Source organism: Haemorhous mexicanus, chromosome 9, assembly GCF_027477595.1.
Source record: "Haemorhous mexicanus isolate bHaeMex1 chromosome 9, bHaeMex1.pri, whole genome shotgun sequence".
NCBI classification, from domain to species: domain Eukaryota; kingdom Metazoa; phylum Chordata; class Aves; order Passeriformes; family Fringillidae; genus Haemorhous; species Haemorhous mexicanus.
In genome coordinates this window covers 15,796,107-15,817,922 of record NC_082349.1, presented here as the reverse complement: position 1 = coordinate 15,817,922, position 21,816 = coordinate 15,796,107, and the positions used below count along the sequence as shown (strand labels likewise).

The window sequence follows — 21,816 nt, the reverse complement described above, 5'->3', positions numbered from 1 at the left end:
AAAAGCATTTTATTTTTACAGCATAATTATTCATGCCCGTTCTGCAAGCTTTCTAGAAATACACTTATGTATCACCTGCTTCCTTAAAGCAGGATATTATACTTTTTAAAGTTCAGAGAAGAAAGACAAATGAGAAATATAAAAAACCCCAAATCAAATAACAAAACCACCAAAACCCAAAAGAAAAACCTTTTTTCCATGCTGTAACAGCACCTGAAGTTTGCTAAAATTATGCCAAGAATGTACACTTCTCAAACAGAACAATGTAATTAAGATATAAATAATTCAGAAATATTATTCACTGGGGTTTACCAAAGAGACTTCAGTTATTGTTCATCCATTGAACAATAATGTATTTTGTTACAGGGGAGGTTTTTATCCCTCTACAAGCCCTATATCCCATCTGTTAAAGTGATGTTATGTTCTTCCATAAAAAGGTTTTTGGAGCCCTTGTTCCAGACAGAGCCCCTAGTAAGCCTTCAATGAAATTAAATCTCCATGATCATTAGTAATTTGCCTTCCAAATTTGCAGTAATTGAGTTGAAGTTCTCCTCAGCCTGAGCAGTCTCAGCAGCATCTTTGTCCCTGGATTTAAGGGTTTCAGGCTAGACTTGTCTTCAATCTGCTTTTGAGACAGTAGAGTTCACCAGCATGGATAACACTGGAAGCTGGTCACACTGCCTGTACACTTAAAACACTCTTTTTTAAATCCCCCCTAAAAGCCACAGATGATACTCCTTCTGCCCCTCCTGTCACCCAGAGTTAGTTATACTTTTAAACAAAAAGTATTCTCTCACCTAGTTATCCAGATGTGTCACCTGGCACAAAGGTCACTGTGAAATAAATTCTTCCAAGGAGGCAATTGTGCACTCAGTGACCCCTGAAGGTCACTGGGAATGCAGAGCAACAGGGTGTTCTGCAAGGGAAGCTGCTCTGCACCTGCAATAATGTGCTTTGCTGCTGAGATGCAGCAAAGGTTTGAGACAGAGCCGCATGCTGCAAAGCTGAGCAGCCTCAGAAGTGTTCCAGTTTAAGATGAAGATAATATGAAGATGAAACATCTAATAGTTAAATCAGTGAAATGAGGTAGGATTTTTCTTTAAGAAAAGCACCTCTCAAATCCCAAACTCAAAACTATACTTTTAAATAGAAGAAGTTATTTAAAATACAGCATATTCCAGCTGTATTAGATGACAACCTACTACCAAGTCTCTGCTTAGAGCTGAATATTCTTTCAAGAATCTATTTTTCTCATTTGGATAAACTTCCTCCCAGGATGAACCTCACATCCTTTAGGCTGTAGGTGTTCTGCCCACTCAACCTGAAAATTAAGTGTAAAAAGAAACAACAATTAGGAGCAAGGCGCAATCCATTCCTTTGCAGCGCTCAAGCAGGCAGAGCACAAAAACAGAAGAAACCATTCACATTCTCTATGCCAAGAAGCTATCAATGAATTTTGCATAACTCTTCCCTTTACTCTTCCTCTCCAAATCACTGAACATAAAATATCTTAAGAGTAGAAATGCTCTAAAACAGATAATGACTAAACCACTAGTGCTAGCAAAAGAGAGAACAGGCCTCACTGCTTTACAATCCAAGGCAACAGAATGGGCAGCCAGTTACTGACTCTCAGTTTCTTTTTAAATTCTGGTAGTGTTTTGATTGCTGGTTAAAAGAGAGGGGCCAATCTTTGCTGGGTGATGCCAGTACTGGACAGCTCAGCACAGCACCCTTTCCCCTTGTGCCCCAGCAAACTGCTGGGGAGCTGGCTCTTGGCCCGAGCAGCGGCGAAGGGCAGCGTCACCCACCCACCGCGGGAGGAACAGACAGCAGCGAGAGGCAGCGCTGCACACCTCTTTGTAAAATACATTTCCAAGCAGTTTCCAAGCCACTGCAAATTTCTGAAACATTTCAGTGTGTAATGAAACTGAAGATATGCTAACCACAATTAACTATAAGGAACCACAAATAAGATACCAGTGCTTGATTAAAAAAAAAAAAAAAAGGAAAAAAGGAGTCCATTTATGCAGCCTTCCCATTGCATAGGGCTTAACCTCACTCTGATTGCTGGCTCAAAGACTATCTATTTACATAGATTAATTCAAGATGTTAGCCTTCAGCTTCTGTACTTCTGGGAAATGTTTTAAGTGTAGTTGCTGAAAATAATGAGTAGTGGTCTGAGCATGTCTTTTAATAATACAGTCTATTCTGGCTGGTGTGGTGAAAGAGAGTAGTAATACTGTTTATGAAAACCATGTGGGGCTTGCACTTTTGCTTCAGATCAATTCTGAACCAAACAACTGGTGAAGCAGGTGCTTTTACATACTGCAATACCACCAAAATCCCATTTAAGAATAAAACATCCAATCTGCATGGCAGTGGTAATGGTATTGCTGGAAGAGAGTACCATGAAGCTGAACGTACCAGGGAATCTGCTTAAGTTGTGTAAACCAAATGGCTTTGAATTCTAAATGAGATTCTCAACCTGCCCCCTCTTAGAAGATAGCACTAAAACTCTGGGCATTAGTAACTCTTGAAGACTTGCTCTTAAGGTCACAGTACAACTTGACAATGCTATACCATATATTCATTATAGAGAATATCAATTAGAGCAAGATTTTCCATTGCTCATTTCTGTTAGAAGTTGTTATAGAAGAGTAAGTGGAGCCTTAAACTAAACCATGCTTAACAGCTGATGAGTGCTCGTGCACAATATTATTTACATTTTACATTGATGTGCTACTAGCACACACTAAACCTGCATTTAGAAAATATCCCAAACCAGATCTTCTCAAAACTCCCAGTAAAACTGCTTAATTTTTTTCCTAAAAGTATTAGCATTTCTTTTTATATTGCCTCGAAATTAAATAATAATTTATATGCTCTTTATTTTACTTTTTATATGCTCTTAAATTTTGGTAATAATTTCAACAGACAATGAGACAATTAAAAACCTGTTTGACAAATATAGTAAAAAATGCTATATAAAAAAAAGATTTTCATCTTACATATAATTAAAAATTATCATAACCCAGAAAGACAAAATGTTTATTAACTTGTAATTTAATTTTGAAGAGCTAGAAGTACAGCTTTGGAACTACTAGATATCTTAGTAGAATAATTTTCTGAATAATTTTTTAGGAGAAAAAAAAAAAAAAGGGAAAAAAGCTGCTTTTTCTGAGCTAACTGCCAAGGTTCCCAAAGTTCTCTACACTAATTCCTAAAACTAGAGTAGTCTTTTATTTTACAAACAATGTTAATCAATTGCAAACTTCCCTTCCCCCTGAAATCATTCATAAAACCAGATGTGACGGCTTGTCTGCATTACTGGAACTACATGGACTATTTCCTCCTACTCAGAAGCAAATGTGATTGTGGTCAAGATCTCAGCACTCACCCAATGTCAAGAACTAAAAAAACCCCCCCAACTTGGAGGCTTAATAGATTTTGGCATTAGTTTGCTGTGCTAACATGTCACAAATCAGGATTTAAATTTAATCTAAGTCACAGCTTTCTGCTTTGTAACAAGAGGCTGTTTAAGGCAGAAATACCCACAGTCCACCACATTATACATGGATGAATTCAAGTAGGACACTGATTAAATGGGGTTCAATTCCTGTGCACAAACAGCAAGTGCCCAACTGCATCTGTAAGAGATTAAACAGATTTTTTAAAAAGGAAAAATGTGTTCCTTAAATAGGGAGGTCCTCAATCAGCTGGTCACCTCTGCTATGCTCTCCCAGTTTGAACTGCTGTCCTGATGAATTCTTTAGGAGGAATGTTTGCTTTCACTCACACAATAGCTGCTGGGCTGCAGCAGTTGGTCCTTCAGCTCCAGTATGAAAAACTGCGTGGCCTGACTCAGCCAAAACACCTCATCAGGTAATAAAATTCTCTGGGGAGTCCTTGCTATCATCTAGCTTCCAGCCACCAAAAATCCCTGATTCAGCCAGAATTTTCTAACACAAAGAGCATGGCCCCCAAAGGTGCTCCAACTGCAGTAAAGACTTGCTCACAGAACTAGAAGTTGTGTTTATGCAGTGCTGTGCCAACACTAATGAGAGAAAGGGGCACAAGAGAGAGAGATTTCTTTGCTACAGAAGGGAAAGAAAACATTTCAAGAAATGTTGCCTTCAGCTGCTTCTCATTGCAGGAGCTCCTGATAATTTTACACAAGGCGAAGAACCTGCAAGGAGGCTTCCAAGGAAATATGACATTGAAAGAAAATCTTCACACTGAAGATTTTCTTTCAATGCCATAGGACTTCATATGTCATATCTCAATGACTTCACACTGTTTCTCACAATCACGAAAGCTTGATGGAGGCTATGGCACAACACAGGTGATGAGCACTCAAATGGAAGGCCAGCAAATGGCTACAGTATCCAAGAAGCATTACTACATATTCTGGCAACAGGCGAGGTACAAACACTTCAGAAGTTTCCAAACTTTTATCTCTAACTTGAAGTTCCGACACCAAGCCAAAAAATTCCAATAGAGTCCAGTACAGTGGAAACAAAACTTCCCCTCTCTAGTTTCAGATGTGCAAAAGAAATAGCAAAATCCTAGTTCCCATCAATAGGGACTGTTGTCACAACCTTTATTAACATGTGCCCAAGAAGATCAGGATATGAAATTATGGCTATAATAATGCCACTTCTCCATTATCTATGAGACTTTGCTTAGTTTTCATTTTGCTTCTCACCCCATATGAGAATAACATACTCAGAAGAAAACTGCTTTTTATGTAAATAGTATGGTTTCAAGCAGACCACATATGGTAGGTGAAGCTCTATTAAATGCCAAAATACAAACAGTCTCTTTCAAGATACAGGGAAAAAGATTTTATGAAATGTTAATACCATAGTGCATGCTGAAAATATCGCCAATAATGATGTATCACAGAACTGTGCCAAGAAGACTGAAGTAATTCCCCTAAAATGCAGCCTCACCAAGATGCATGCAATCAGAGCACTGAAATGATAATTTCTCATTTAATGCCTGTAATATTATCATACATTAATAATGTGGTAAATATACACACTCCCCTTTAAAAGATAAGGAAAACAGGTGGATTAAGTGACAGATCAACAAATGAAAGAGAGGCAAGTTCAAAGAAACACAAAATATTGCAAGATTAAGTCTCTCAGCCACAGGTCATAGAGTTGTATGCTTATTGTACTGGACTGGGCAGCAAAACCAGACAGGTATCTGTGTCCTACCTCCTACTGGCAACATGGGAATTTCATGCACAAACTCGTTTTGCATTTTCTAAATTTTGAACTGAAAAATTCAATATTCTTTTGAGAAATATCTTGGTGAAAAAAAACCTGAGATCCCATAAAACATATATGAAGTAGTATATGAAAATATTAACTAGTAAACAGCAGAGAAATGAACATTTTTGTGTGTGTTTGACAGTTTGGGGCTTCTTTAAAATAAAAACCCCTTAAATTTTAAAACTGATAACAAAACTATGTATTTTTTTTCCCTTGTTCTTTAAACACTTTCAAAAAACCCATAAGAATTACAGGGTTTTTTTCATGAGGACACCTGCAATTCTCTGTACTATATAAATAAATAAACAACTTCACCCTAATGGCCTAAAATTATTTCTTGAATATATACAGCATGTACTTTTAAAATACAGTGTATTTTAATAAACTTGCCAAACCCTACATAGGGGTATCCATGTTATCCATTTCTTTCAGAAATTCATACACTCCTTTTGAATTACTGCCAGAGACTGAAACAAGGAAGGGGGCTTGAGAGAAATTTTTATCCCAAGACTTGTCTCAGTTTGACTGGACTGATCTCTCTGTTACATTAAACTCAAGTTTGGTGCAAGCAGTTGTTATAATGCTTTGAAGTGCTTGAAGTATAACATAAGTTACTCAGGAAACAGAACTATTTCAGATAAAGGTAAGGTCATGCAAATATTGTGTGGTGAACTTGCCTCCAAGTATAAGTAATACAGAAACTAATCTGTCCACCAAGGAGAAACACTCTCCCCCTTCCCCATACTGCTTCCACCACAACCAGTAAGGTATCTGTTGAAGTGCATGTTAAAGCAAACACCTCAGCTCAAAAATTTCTGCTGCTACTGAAAGTTAGCATAATTTTGTTCTAGGTCACCCCAATATAAATATTTATTGCATTTTTTTCATACAAAACATTTCCCTGTTTTTGTCTAACATGCAGAGTAGAGTAATATTATACATGTAGCTCAAGAAGTTTGAAAAAATAATGTCACTACATTATCCAAACTAAAGGATGTGGTATTAATTGGGTAGAAGAGATTTTCAAAGGTTAAAAGGTCAAGTCAACAGACATGAGTCACAATCGTGTCTTATGACTTTGATAACTCCTCCTCAAACTCAATGCACTGTACAAAGGTGATAATTTGGTGGGCATGCACCCAAAAATATGCTTACTTTAAAGAAAAGTTACCATTGCAACCACACATTTTCAACAGCTGTAATTTTAACATTAACATAAAAATGTGTGGGTAAACTTCTGCTTGTGAAGGAGTTTTAGTTACTATGCAGAAATACAAAAATAAAACCTCAAGGAACCCAAACCCTAATTTATTAATGCTTAATGACAATCAGCTTTTCTTGTATATTATGAATGAAAAATGAATTAGATAATAGCTACCACTAAAAAGGTATTATTATCTATCTCGGGTAATGAAACAGATTGAACATTCAGCTCATCCACAAATCCCACTATCAGCTGTTGCCACATCTGTTAAGTGGTGGGAATTCAGCGTAACACACTTGAACTAAACTGCAAGAGAAGAATGCTAAAATGTCTTACTACAGAAACAAATCATTACACCTGGAACTTCTGTGATCTTTCAGTTCAGGTTAAAAATCTTAAACATTGAAATGATGCAAAAGAAATCCTCACAATAAAAAGCAATTTCTCAATAACACATGCAAGTATCAGGACAGTTCAAGACCAATACACTCAATTTCTTTAATCTGAAAAGTACAATAAAGGGGTCCCTGTATGAAAATCTCCATTTCTGAGATGGATAACTAGCAGATGAAAAGAAAAACCCTTGAATTTCTTTGTTTCTGGCAATTCCAACTTTCAGCACAAACAACAGATATGTTAGTTCATTTTACTTTACTATGTTCTACAGGAGCTATTTTTAGCCATTTCAAAACTAATAGAAGAGTCGAGAGTCTACATTCCACTCTAATTAAGCCACCATCTTTAGCAGCCAACTATTTTGTACATTATAAATGCAGCAATACATATCAGAGATAATACTAACATCTGTTTTATAAGGCAAGAGGCCAAGTGGCTAAATACTAGATCCTGGTGAAGGAACCAGATTTTTTGCTTTCTAGGACTGTGTGCAACAGCAGCTTCACCAGAGCTTATGGGTTTCCCAGCTTGGTAGCTGAATCTGTTATTACAGGAAAGGGATGTATGCTTGTATTTATAGCAAGGATCTGTGTCTTCATACTCTAGGACTGAGAACTCTTTCACAGTAGCTTGGGTTGTTTTATCTGAAGTTACTCAAGTTCACAGCCCACATTCCAAGCAGCTGGAAATCCTACTCCTGCTTTCACCTCCAGCAGTAAAAGAAGGATGGGAAAGTCTTCTTAAATCCTTTCCTCATCTTTTACAGGTGGTCAGTAGAAAAGACCACTTTTCCCTATTGGGACTGCCACACCCAAAATTCCACTTGTAGAGATGCAGGCATCTCATTCCATGCTCTTCCAGTAAAAGTTTACGTATGAACACAGGGTTATTTATAGAAGCATTACTTCACGTCCCATTTGTCTGAGACTTCTACAGAGCATCACTGATGCACATTGTGATACATCTGAATAGTGTTTTTGCAATCCTTCTTCCTCTGACCCTTAAAATATGGTAGAAAGATTCTCACTGGCTCTTAATGTCCTTTTTCTATTTAAGAATTCCCTAGACATTACAGAATAATGAACAAATAGTATCCTGTCTTAACCTACAACAGAAGCCAAAAAAAAATTGCCTGACTTAACTGCTTTATATGCAACAGCAATGAAAGAGGCAGGTGATTTCACTTCCTACATTGACTGCAAAAAATTCTTAGTACATTTCTAAATACAAATATGCCTAAAGCTTTGATTTTAAAACCTTTCTACATTTTCTTAGTTTTAAGAAGCCCTGATTCTCCCCTGACTGTAATAAGTACTCTAAGTAAATCTAATTTTTTATGACCTAAAATGAACATGTGACTTACATATGAAGTTTGCAGTGAAAAGTGTAGAACAAAAGCCTAGGATTTTAGCAAAGGATTTCTTACTGCATATTGAACAAATTTTACTCTTTATGTTTAGCCTCAGCACCATCTCCTAAGTAAGCTGTTTCCTGTTGTGAACACATACTTGCACAGGACTCCCCACCATCTAGCTCTTGCTACCAGCACAGCTCAATATCAGTTAAATAGAAAATGGGAAGCAGTGGTTTCAAAATAACCAATGCACCAACGGGACCTGTAACATAACAGAAACGAAGCAGAACAAAACAACACTTTTTCAGTGCATCATGTATAGACGTACATATAACACTAAATCTTAAAGGATATCCCATAAACCCATGCATACAGAACAATGGTAAAAAGGTCTCACCTTACACGTGCATTAAATTAGGGGAATGATGCTGTTTTTTATACTGCTGAGTATTAAGAAAACCCACAACAAGACATACTTGTTAGTGATCTCAATACTCTTCCCTTTTCAGAGTGGGTAAGGTTACACAGGCAGTCTATGTGTTTTCCAGCCACAATCAGATGAATGGAACCTTGAATGTGCTATGTAACATGTTTATCCTAAACTGATCAATCTTTTAACACTAAAAGCCTCACGCTACTTTACAGGGCACATATAAACAGCAGTTTTCATATACACAATCTCAAAAAACATCCTAGAAATACGTGTTGCTGATGTGAATCTGATTTTGGTATGCTCCTAACTTTTGAGGCATTTTTCTTCAAGACTAAAAGTTTTTCACTTCATTCCAGGTCAGGAGCATTTCAGTTAGCAGCCTGAGAAAAATTTTCAGGTACTACTAGAAACTGTAGCATAAAAACTCTATTAAGCAAAAGTAGAATATTCTGCTTTATTAATAACTAAAAACTACCAAAAATTTCTCTAGATATGACATTGAGCAAAACCTTCATGAAGAACTGCCTTAAGCTAAGGAAAGTACTGCAGTCAGAAGCTATTTATGGTTAACCTGCTGCATTCCCCAGAGTATCTACAATGTATTCCTCTATAATGACCTGTCTAATCTAAAGCATGTCATCTTTAGGAGACAAAAATACACAAATTAACTTCTGACTGAAAAATACCAGCAGGAAGATGACTCCTACTTGATGAAAGATACTTTCATATTCTGAAATTTAAGTGTTATGTGGTTGTGGCTATTTCCTAACTGCACTTGGAAGGGGCTGATTGTGAGTGGGTGGGGTGTGTTTTTTTGATGCTCTCTCAAGTATTGTACTAAAGATGTCAAGAGTCACAGGAGAAAAATAAAAATCAGTCCCTGCAATAAAAAAAAGAAATTTAACTACAAAAATAAAGTACAATCCCAATCTGTATGCACCATTTTCCAAATTAAGCTAAGACACTATATTTAGCTCAGGCTACCATCCTCTCAACTCTAAACATCTCTGACCTCTCTGAGCATTACTGGTTTCTTTTTCATGCCCTTTGCACTGTTTTACCCAGGCAGGACACAATGAACCAGCATCATGATGAACATTCTGGGGTACAGCAGCCAAAACTTCTGCCTAGGTACAGGTCCTCCCCATTTTCTGAAGATGCCAGAACCACAGCCAGCTAACCCTGAGTGAGGAAGAGGCAGCTCTGTTCATTCCCTGTATATACCACTAAAATGCTCACTGCCTTTGCATCTCAGGTTTGCAGGAATTCCCAGTAGTTGTACTTCGCTCTGTGGTAAGTATATTCATTGCAGTAAAGAAACACATATATTTCAGGACAGTAGACAAGATTATTTTATATCAGTGGAAAAATTAATAGAATTAGATATATTTGACCTTTTCAATGTACACTGTTGGACAAGTGCAAGATCAAAATTAGTGGAATAATTTGCAGAAAAACTACATGCCAGATAGAAATGAAGAATAATTCAGCTCCATAGTTCAGAAAATGTATGTGAATCAATTCAGAATTTGGATGCCTGTAGTTAAGTTTTAAGAATCTGTTTCTTCAAGTACTGCATAAACTTTAAATTGACACTGAACAAATTAATTAAAGCAGATGCGACAAACAGGAAGGAAAACAAATGCTAAAGAAAGGAAATGCTACTTTTGAGCTCATAAAACAGTACAGTATATTGTAGAAAGAAAAAAAATTGCAAAAAATGGGAGACCATTAGCCGAACTTGGATCTCCCTTGCTTTTCTTTCATACCCAAGGTCATCCAGTTCAAGAATGTCACTGGAGGTAAAGAAATCAATTTTGCACAGAAACTGCTGCCCTGACAGTGCCACTGAGTTAGTGCCACTGAGTTACTGCCACCAAAAAGAAACACTTCAAATTAGTTAGTCTGGCTGCTATCCTGAAAAATATATGATGATACTGGATACCCCTCTACAGCAGGCCACCATTCCTTTTCCTCCTGCACTTAAGAATCTTCTAAGGATTAAAAAAAAAACAACTGGTAGAATTAGTTTAACTAAAACTTGAGAATATATTCACTTGCTCTCTTGTATGGAATCCTAATACAGATAAAGACCAATTTCTAAAGCAATTAAATTTACAATTGCAAATTGTTTCAGCATTATGTAGCACATTACAAGTAAAGGCAGAATTCAAGAAAGGAGTTTGCCCCCAAAACAAAAAATTAACTGCTGATAAATGCCATGTACTTTGCCATAGATTAGTATTTTATTTGAAAAATGTACATACAAAATGAAAAGAAAAAAAGTCAGATCAAGATGTTCCTTTGTGAAGTGGCTTGCTGAGGAATCATATATGAACCAGCTTGATAAAAATGAATAGTTGAAACTAAATTTTTCACCCAACAGAAAAATACTTAGTTTGACTCACACTAACTTGCCTGAATAAAGAAGTAGAGTACAATTAAAAAACCCTCTGAAAGAAATTATGTTGTTCTAATATTGAAGCACTGTCTGCTTTAATTTTCAAAATGTCATGTTCCCACCTCTTGTAAAACCAAAGATGCAGATCATAGAAATATGAAGAAAACTTCCTAAATAATGAGTTAAGTTTCAATAACAAAATTTAAATAATCTTTCTGAGGACTCCTAGTTATGGATATTATAATTTGCAACTCATAACTTTTGACATCCAGGCATTTTCAGCCTAAAACAACGACTTCATATGAGCTTATAAATAAGCAACAAACAAACTCAAATATTGAAGAAAACATGCTTCCATTAAAGGAGATTGCTGAGTCCCAAATGGGCAGCAGTTCAAGAATGCTACATGAGTAGTTAGGCATGTACGATTTACAGTACTTTTACTTTTCTACTGCTGCCACTAAGTTTAGAATATGTCTACAAAAAGGCCTTGCTGATTTTAAAATGTTCTGTAGATCTGTATGCTTGTTTTTGTATTTTTTAATACAAGTCTCTGAAACTTTGACTTTGGCTTCTGTAACCTTTTGCTAGAATCTGGTTTACTCTATTGGGTCTCCCCATCTGATTATGCCCATGGAATTCCCGACATGCTCTGGATGGGCTGCAGGCAGCACACACCCTTATAACTTCAGAGGTTAATAACACTTGTCAGAAAAGCTGACACTTCTTTGTCATAATTTATCTTATAATTTTAGCTTCCACAATTCGAATATCATATTCCACTTCATTGTTTTGCAGTGTCTTTCCATATAAATAAACATATGAAGTTGAAAAGCAGTGGATGGTTTTACATATTGTGCTTGTAAAAAGCAACAAGCCACACAGTCAATATGCATTCCTTCTAACTTTTCAGCAATAGATTTGGATGCTTTTGGGCTCATGTTACTCAAAAATCCAAGTGATAACATGTATCACAATGATGAAAAAGAAACTTCAATCTCATTTCTAATAGGCTCAGTGATGCAAACAAAGCAAGTCCTAAAATCTATCATAAAAGGAAGTGGTTATGTTCCTCTTCCTGCAGAAGAGAAGTAAAAAAGGTAGAAAAACAGAACCAAGCAAGTTTTTTCCATTTTTCTAAGGACTGGCATGAAGTTTCTAGCCTACATTGCAGAAATAAGCTTGTTACCAGAAATCTTTGGAACACATGGAATCACCAAAAACAATCTCCATGTTTATTTTAAACATAATCTTTCAACTCAACAGCACAAATAAAAAAGAATACATTCAGGGTTTGTGAGTACAAGGAGAATGAGAAAGAATTGATAATTTTGGAATTAATTCAACACATGAACATTGAAAACATTTAATTGCTTTGTTACCTCAAACTTCTTACTTCTGCACCAGATTTTTAGGCCTTTTCTCTCCCAAATTTGGCTAGACCTCTGAAACATGGAATTAATCTTGTACACAGTAGTTCAAAATCCTCTAAGTGGTGCTTTAATTGATGCTCATGTGACCATTCAGAGATATTTTCCTATTGCAAATATTCAACTCATCACTGTATGGGGTTTATTTCCCTACTGAATATTCAAATGTCTCACACTTATCAAGTTACTCATTAACTGACAAATGTGTTCATACCAAGCTGTATATAATTCAGTCTCTTCATTATCTTTATGGGCAGTACATTTTTAGTATCACTTGCACAGTACTTTGTCTTCACTCCAAAATTCAATCCCATCCATTTCAATTGTACAATCACTTTTTCTTCACTTCAGTTAGAGAAATAACAAAAAGACTCAAGATTTTTCAAAGCTACTTCTTGCATTGAGTGCATAAAAGGTTTAACAGCAAAGGCTTACCACTTCTCAAAGTAAGCTAATAAACTTGGGCTTATATCCCTACATGGGCCTTGGTACTGCTACCAAACCTTACCAGCCAGCCTTCAACATCAAACTAAATGTAACTGTATCTTCCATCCATGCACGATGTCCAAACCAATTCTATTTTTAATGCTTTTTCAGACAAACAGGTTTTCACTGTCACATGCATACTGTGAGACTTTCTGCTTGAAGAATATCAAGCTAGAAAACAATTGCCACAGACAGTGCTTGGACTGCTCATTATCTGCATATTCACCTGCAGCAGAACTGGACTCTACACAGTCCTTAGCTGTGAATCTGTAATCCCATAAACATTTTACTGCATGAACCCCCACTGCAGGCAATAAAAAGCATCCTAAAGAACAAGCAGTCCTGACCTCCCCTAACAGTTTGTTCCTGCTCCAGACCACTCATTGATGTATACAGTACAAACTTTTATATGGCCACACAGTGAACTGCAATTATGAACCTGATCTGGCTGAAAACTAATCTAGGGGTGAAAAAACCCCACCAAAACAAAACAACAAAATCTGTTCACCATATAGCTGCCTGTGCAAATGTATAGCAACATAATATGGCAGACGCTCACTTTCAGCAGTGGTACCAGCTGACAAACTCTGACACTTTGAGCAACAGACTGAAGTCTTTATGGGCAAAGCTTCTAATTCCAGCACACGACATCATCAATGAACCAACTAGAACTCTACCATCCTAAATTTATGTCACAGACCTGCCGTACATCTTACTGCAACAAAGAAAACCAAACTGATTATACTTTTAACAGTTTTCAAAAATACATATGTTAAAATTCCTGAGTTCACAGGCCAGCTATGGCACCAGTGATGCACTAAACCATATCATCTGGTTAATTAGACAGTTTGTGTTTAGGACTTTGAAATGAAAAACAAAAAAATGGCATTTTTTCTGATATTTTATATATCAACTCTCAATTCCTCCTCAAAAGTTACATGAAGTTTGAATATAAAAAAAGATATGCATACACACAGCTGAATAGAAGAATAATTTCAAAACAGCTACATACTGTTATTATTTACAAGTACTATTTCAGGTAAATAACAATTAAAATTACTATTACTTTTTATTAATTTAAGTAACCCATTTATTTAAACAGACTAACAAATATGAGAACATAGGATATTGCATATGTATTTATGGAGTTCACATATGTGTATTTACTTCTTAAATTGCATTACAGAAAATGTATGTGGTAGCAATGTTCAAGTACTTTGAGTATTAAGAGCTGAAAAAAAACCCCCACAAAGTGTATCAGCACCCCCATTCCAAGAATTGAGTAATATTCTCTGGGTTTAGGGCTCAGAAAACTACTATTGTTGTATTTACCCACAAGAAAAGTTCTCCTTTCTGACCTGATCTGCTTGGAAGTGTTTCATCACAGTAACAAACAGAGCCTCACAATATTCCTGAGATTTATCTTATAACTTTAGTACAATCTATTAGTACCTTGGTATTGCAGACTTAATTATGCCTTCTCCTGGCTATAGATTTGCTGCTTATTGCATTTTGTTACATTCTAATAACAAGTGTGGAAAGTTAATGGAAAGCTCTCTGGTTCTTCTCAATAGAAACAGAACTGATTCTGCTACTTCAACTTTCTGGCTAACAAGTTCTTGCATTTAATGGAAACTTAAAATGTATGAACCCTACTACCATGTTGCAAGGTAACAAATGTCAGGAAAACCTCAAGAGAAAAACCAGTTTGCTTCAACACCAGACTCCCATACATAGCACTAAGACAGGAGCCAAATATTAGAGGCTTCTAATTCAAGTTCTCTGATCTGCACTTATTTAGAGAAGGAGTCAGAAACACTCTATCATTAAAAAACCAATACATCTCCAGTGAAGAAAACAAGGCTTAAAGGAATCCATAGGAACTGGAGGTAGAAAAAGCGAACTAATTTAGTCACGTCCACATTAAGGTTTTTACTAACCCTGATTTGTATGGTGGGCCAGAGCACATGTCCCTGGGTCTTGCCAAATATCAGCCTTTCTTCATGGCACAAAAAAAACTTCACAGCCCAGCCCTTTCCAGTCATCATTTCTTATTTGGTACCTATCTGATAGCTAGCTATGTATCTACAGTAAAATAACAAAGGCTTTCAGTATCAATATACTTGGCCTAGGAAAATACATTTCTGCTAATATTCCTATTTTTCCCTGTCCAGTGGACGTAACAAATTCTACTGCTGAGACCACAGTCTTGCCATCTCCGTGCATCCACTCCAGAAGTGCTCGGTACACTGCAGCAGCAGTAAACAGGAAGTACAGCCACAGTGGGCATAATGTTGATACAAAGCATAGGAAACTGTATCTATACCTAACATCAAGAAAAAGTAAGGCGTGTCCTGCTCTAAAGAACAATCAGCTCACCACTACCCAGCTGGTGGTCCCACTTCTGAGCCATAGTAACTGATCACATGAACCCTCTCAGCTCACCCTGCTGATGAGGTTAAATGCACTACCTCTAATAGCCTCATTTCAGCCTCTTCTATTAAGCAGAGTAGAACAGCAGAACTCCCAGCAAAGCTGGCCCATTTAGCTGAACATAAACCAGCAAATGCGCACTACTTTCCTGTTCATGTGAGTGTCTCCTCACCACAGAAACTTAATCAGCTACCAGAATTTGCATGGCAAACCTGATGGATGCCACAAAACTTCCTTAGATTGACATACAGTCACAGAATTCCTGTATCCCACAAAATCATGAGAAAACCGAGAAAGCAGTACTTTGCTCCAAAGGATGTACTCCCAGACTGCCATGCAAGTAGTTCAATTCACTGGTGAGGTGTCAAACAGTAAGTAACTGGTAGCTGCAAAATGGCAGTAACAAAAACTGTGTTGATTTGTGTCACTGTGACAAAACTGTATTGCTGCAGTTCAAACAAACAAACATATATCTGCTGGTACTTTCAAGGACAGGCCTAAAGCATTTCACTAGCTAACGGTATTATTAGTTTCGGTTTCGATGTAGCACTTCTCAATCATATCTCAAAGTAACAGAAGCCATGGATTCAATTTTACAACATAAATCTCATTTCTTTAAAAAGAAACCCTCCCCCCCACACCAAACACTAGCAAAGATGCTCTTTTGCTTGTGTCAGGAACTGCAGACTAAGCATTAATAATTAAAGTTTCAAAGTACCATACAAATGCTTTGCCCATGCTACAATAAAGTCTCATGAGAGATGCTTCAGCTCAGTCTGTTCCTGAACCCATTCACTTACTGGACACATGTAGTGAAAACACATAACAAACAAAAAGGCTACCATCAACCAATTTGTAACAGCTGGACAAGTGAGTACAAAAAAAAAAAATAAAGCAGACTGAGCTCTGCACTGCACATAACACATACAAGACTTTGTTACTCTGAATCTATGCAGAGGTCTTAGTCCTCAATTCAGCACTGAGGCACTGATGAAGAAATTGTTAATCCCAACATGAAATCCTCAAACCACTGTTTCCCAATGTCAAGGACATATTTATCTAGTTATTCTACTGCAGATTTTAGGTTACACTGTAATGAATGACCTTCATAATCTACAAAACTCTTCCAGAAGAGCTATTACATAAAACGTAAGTAAATACTTTTCTACTAGCCATCACTAATAATTTATCTTGAGTTAAAGTAACAGATCTGGGTCCTAAAAAGCCAGCTATTCTGATAAAGAAAATTCAGTCAAATGTATACAAGTCTAAATGATATACAAGTTTCTGTGTTAACAGGAAGACTAACAGAATTCAAAAAAAGAAAAAAAAACAAACCCCAAAACAACTAAAAACTCCACCCATCCACCTACCAAAAGGTATTTTAAGGACTGTTTATGTTCCAGTGAGAACAGGATGCATATTTTGCTAATACAATATTTGAGCACAGGAATGTTTAAAGAGTAATATACATCCACAAATGGAAAAAAAAAAAAACTGAAGTGCTTTTCTAAATCCACCAATTGTGAAAACATTTGTAGGGACCTAAGAAGTCCCAATTAGGTATACATCCTTTCTAAACTGCAATTGACTAGTTCAGGATATTTTCACTTGAATGTGACACTCTTTCCTCCTAAAGAAACAAGAGTCATTCAAAATTATTTCAAGCTAATCTGTCCTAGCTGAGTATTATTTGAAGGCAGTCTTACTGCTGAGTGTTCAGCCCAATTACAATGTTTCTTCAAAACAGATTAATTAGGTTACTTGTACCTTTTTACAGTGTCCTTAGGCACTTGACCACAGCTAATAATAAATACCCAGTACTTTCTAACTCCAAAAAAAGCAGGCATCATTACCTCTATTCTAAAGATGAGGAAATGGAGACATGAGTAAGCAAAGCCATCTGCCTAATGTCACCTAGCTGAGAGCAGAGAAGCCAGGAATGAAATATAGGTTTTCAGAGTCCCAGTTAGTAGTTTAACAAGTGCCCAATTTTATACACATTTATATACAAAACATAGTTGTATAACCTCAGACTCAACTGTCCAATTTGCATCATGCAGACCAGTAAAATACTAAACATTGTTTGGTCACATTAATTTGACAGATATTCTTGCCCTAGACATGAAATGAAAAAATAAAACAAACCAAAAAAACTATACCGGATGTACCATCATATAATTGTAATTTATATATTTCAGTTGTGATACTGTTCATCACTATTAAAAAAAAAAATACTGTGGCCTTTGAACATTTCCATTAATAAGGTCCCTTTATGCTGACCAGTATAAAGACATTTTTCACAATGTTCTGTAATATGAAAAATATGTATGATGGTTGAGATTGAAAAATTAATTCCAGGAAGAGACTTGAATATTTTCATTTGAAGTAATGGAGGGTTTGTTACATGCTTACTCATTTCAGGGCATAGCCCAAGTTTTCTATCTTGACCAAACAATTTGATTTAAGCAAATAAACCCAAGCAATATACTTTTTTATTAAACAAGTATTGCTTTGCAAAACACATCTTTGAGTGAAGTGAAAATTTTTGTAAAATAAATCCTTAACATTAACAATAAAAGCCTCAAGTCTAGAGGATTTACAGTACTGTCTAGAAAAGAAGTGGTAGGGAATACCTAGAAGTAGACAAGTGTAATCACTGCGCATATACAATGGTTTCATTTTAATACTCTAAGCAATAATTTCTGTTAACCCAGCCATACCAATTTACTATGCTGATATCTACCATCACTGCCAAGAAAGCATACACACTTCACAAAAAAAAATTCTTTTTAATAATGATTTGAAAAAAAACCCCCAAACCATAAAAAACTTTAAAATATTTTATTTTGTGGATGCCTTATTTAACAAACTACAGCACCATACATTAGAGTTTAATTTCTTTGAAGAAACAGAGCTGGCACTTCCACCAGGAAGAAAAGAGTTAAAGACTGTGCAATTAACCTGAGCGCAAGCACTGGAGAGGCTAGTTTACCTGGTGTACAAAGTTCTAAGGGATGCAAGCCCAGAGAAGGACAGCAGAATTTTGGTAGAGAAGGCAACATCAGCAATATTGGTTCTTGCCCAAGCTCATTCCTCCTCCTACTAAAGAACCTATACTAGAGATAAAAGGAGGTAAAAGGGGGTAATCTGGCTTTATGTAATCTTTCAATCTTTAGTAATCAGGCAATTTCGCTGGTGAAGCTACCAGAACAAACTAAAAAGAGGATTTGCTTATTGCCAAGTTTACCTTGTACTTTGCATTTGCTAACTATTGAGAAAAAAGCGTTGCATTTTTCATCTTGAACAGACTTAAGTTTAAAACTTGCTAAGTAGAAAGAGATACTTTCCACATCCCACTATGAGTCTGTTAAATGTTTAAAGTAAAACAAAATATAGAAGAATGGATACAATATTTTGTAGAAAAAGCAGGACAGAAATATCAAGTGGATATTTGCTAGCAGAGATTTCTAAGAAATTGCTCTATCTAATACGGCATCACTTATTTAAAATACAAAAATTCGTTGTGAGAAGTGAGATCTAGGGTCTATTTAAGGCCTGTTTAATTAAGCCTTTGAAACAAGGACACGTACTGCATCTATGTTTTACCACTTACTTATTAGCAACTAGTTATTTTACTCTATCGTTTTTAGTATTTTCTCAGAATCCACATCCTGTTAGTCAGTAGTTCTGACAGTCTGCTAAACTTTCTGTCAGGAGCGTTCAATTGGTTCAGAACTACTGATCCACTTCTATCAACTTCACCTCAAGCTAAGTTTCCTTACAGGACTCTGGAGTACACTGGGCTGTCATAACCAGGTGCACACAGCCCTTACCACAGCACAAAGCAATGTGTTATATTGATCACTGACTGATACTTTAGAGCCCCTGTCAGGAACAAGCTTGGCATTTAGCTTGGGGCAGGGTGTAGCTTGTTTTCAGTAAGTTTTCACATCTATTAACACAACATTTTGACCACACATCACCCATGATCTAGATCAACCCACGGACTTGACCCTTTAAACTTTTACTGCAGCCATGAATTCTTCAACTTCCTCATCTTTCTGTACAGGATTGCAATATGCAAGCAAAAGTCCGTTTCACATATAAGCACTTTTAAAGTTAGAGCTCTTATGATTGAGGAAGTTCCCTCCTGAAGAAACACAAGTGAAATGGCGTATCTCACACTTCACTCTAGTTCCCTTTACTTTCAGACCATACCACTAAAGCAACTTTTATGTACAGGTATATGAAGAGCAATTTGTTTTGAGGTATTCTCAAGCAGAACTGTATTGATGCCTTTGTATTTCACTGCTAATATATGGCATGGCAAACAGCACTATCGTTACAGTGGTTCTTTCTGATATGAAAGTTCTTCTTAAAAATACCTAAAAGTTAGCAGTTCACAAAGCTTAAACCTCACTGGCATTCCCATGTTAACCTTTCTGTCTTGTGCAAGAAACTGTATTTACTAATACAGAAGTTACCATATATAATGGAACAGATATGGCAACCCAAGAATCTAATCCACCTTAGGTTTTTTGGTTGGTTGTTGGGGTTTTTTTGGTTGTTTCTTTGGGGCTTTTTTAAAAATTAGTATCACTGTCAGTCTCATCTTTCAAGAAAAAAAGTAACAAAACAAAACCAAAACCAACCTCTTCAATCCCCCCCAAAGAAAAATCTCCACTCATTTCTGTTTAAAGTAATTGGAACCCTGCTTTGGGTACTTCTAGAGAAATGTTGCTTCCATTTAGCTTACTTGAAACACTGCTGCAGTTAGTAATTCACACAGCTCTCCACTTCAAACAGGTTTACGAGCTTATATATCATCGTATCAAGTTTGTATTAACATACTGATTCTTCCTAGGCACTTATGAGCCTCTGATCAAAGTTCAGCATTTTAGATGGATTCTTAGCCTTCAGCCATCTCATGTGCTACAATATTAAGAAGAGTCCCACATCTGTTGTGCCTTCTCTTCCTTTGCTATTCAAGTGAGCACACCTCCGACCTGCCGAATTACAGGAGAACTTAAAAGCATTACATAAATAAAATTACTTTTTTTTAAGACATGCCTTTCTAATTTTTATTTGACCATTAAATTCAATACTTTCCATTTATGGACTTCTTACTTTGGATCATTGTCCAACTAATAAATTCAGAGACACATTCTTTGCCTGGGTAAGCATAATAACTTGAATAGATTTAGGGATGTATATTTAAAAAAAAAAAAGGAAAAAAGAAAAACAAGATTTCTTCAGAACAAGGAAGCTGAAGAGGTAGCAGGTTGTGCTGACATTTAAAGATAAGAGCACAAAAGTGAAGCTCCGGAATTGCACTCAACCTTGCAGCTGACAAGAAGAAAAGTAACAGTTGCACATGCAACTAAAACCGATCAAATTACAGGGATGGAAACCTCTAAGCCTCGAGCTTTCAAGCTTTAACAGCGTTGCGGGGTCTTTTGGGATTGTTTTTTCGTAGTGACAAGAACCCTTGCCGTGTGACAAATCAAGTCGACCGCACCATTTTCTCTTCTTCCCAAGCTCAGCGTTCAAGGCCTACAAGAAGGAAGCTGCTCCGGCTCCTGCGCGGTGCCGTGTCCAAAGGAGAGAGAGGCTCTTTGCCTGACCCTGACGCGGGCGTGGGGTGGCCACCGGGAGCCCTCTGGGCCCGGCCCGGGCGAGCGCCGTGTCCCGGGCGGGGGGGAGGGCAAGAGCTCCGGCCCCCGTAGCGGCTCTGGGCGCGGGCAGCCTTGAGGCGGGCGGAGGGAGATCCCCGCGCGGCGGGGCCGCGGCCGGGGCCGGGGGCGCGGCCCGGGCAGGCCCCGCCGGAGGGACGCGGCCGCTCGGCGGGGGAAGGAGGGAGCCGAGCGCAGACAAAAGCGGGTCGCGGCCGCTCGGCGGGGTGGGGCCGTGACCGGGCGGCGGCGCCTCCGCTCCCGGGGGAGAGCAGCGGGAAGAGGCCCGGGGTGGGCACGGGCTTCCGCCAGCCCCCCGGCCCGGCCCGGCCCGGGCTGGGCTGGGGTGGGAGTCCCGCGCCGAGCGGCGGGCAGGGGGCGGCGGGGCGCGGCGGCTCCTCCGTCCTCCCCGCCAGGAAGGGAGGGGAGGGGAGCGGGGCTGGGGCGGCGCCCCTCGCCGCTTACCTGCAGCTCGGTGAAGAGGATCTCCCTCTCGGCCGCGTTAGACGCCATTTCGCCGGGGTTTGAAGTCCGCACCTGGGCGCTGCTGCTGCCGCTGCCGCCGCCGCCGGCGGGGAGGGGAGCGAGGGAGGCGGGTCCGGGGCCGGGACTAAGGGCGCATCGGGGGCGGGGGGAGCGCTCCGTGCTCAGGCAGGCGGGCGGGGGTGCGCGGGGGGGTCGTCGCCGACCCCTCTACTCTCATGGGGGTCGCGGTGGGCTGTGGG

General features: G+C 38.1%; 1 protein-coding gene across 2 annotated transcripts in view; it reads right to left on the bottom strand.

Moving 5' to 3' along the window:
- The window catches only part of PKN2 (protein kinase N2), a 55,014-nt gene extending 33,260 nt beyond the window's left edge, over positions 1-21,754 (bottom strand). For both annotated transcript variants that reach the window (XM_059854184.1, XM_059854185.1), the window contains exon 1: positions 21,557-21,754. In XM_059854184.1, coding sequence (XP_059710167.1) covers positions 21,557-21,604 — 48 coding nt within the window. In that variant the 5' untranslated portion in view covers positions 21,605-21,754. The remainder of the gene's footprint in view (positions 1-21,556) is intronic.
- Positions 21,755-21,816: the final 62 nt, after the last annotated feature.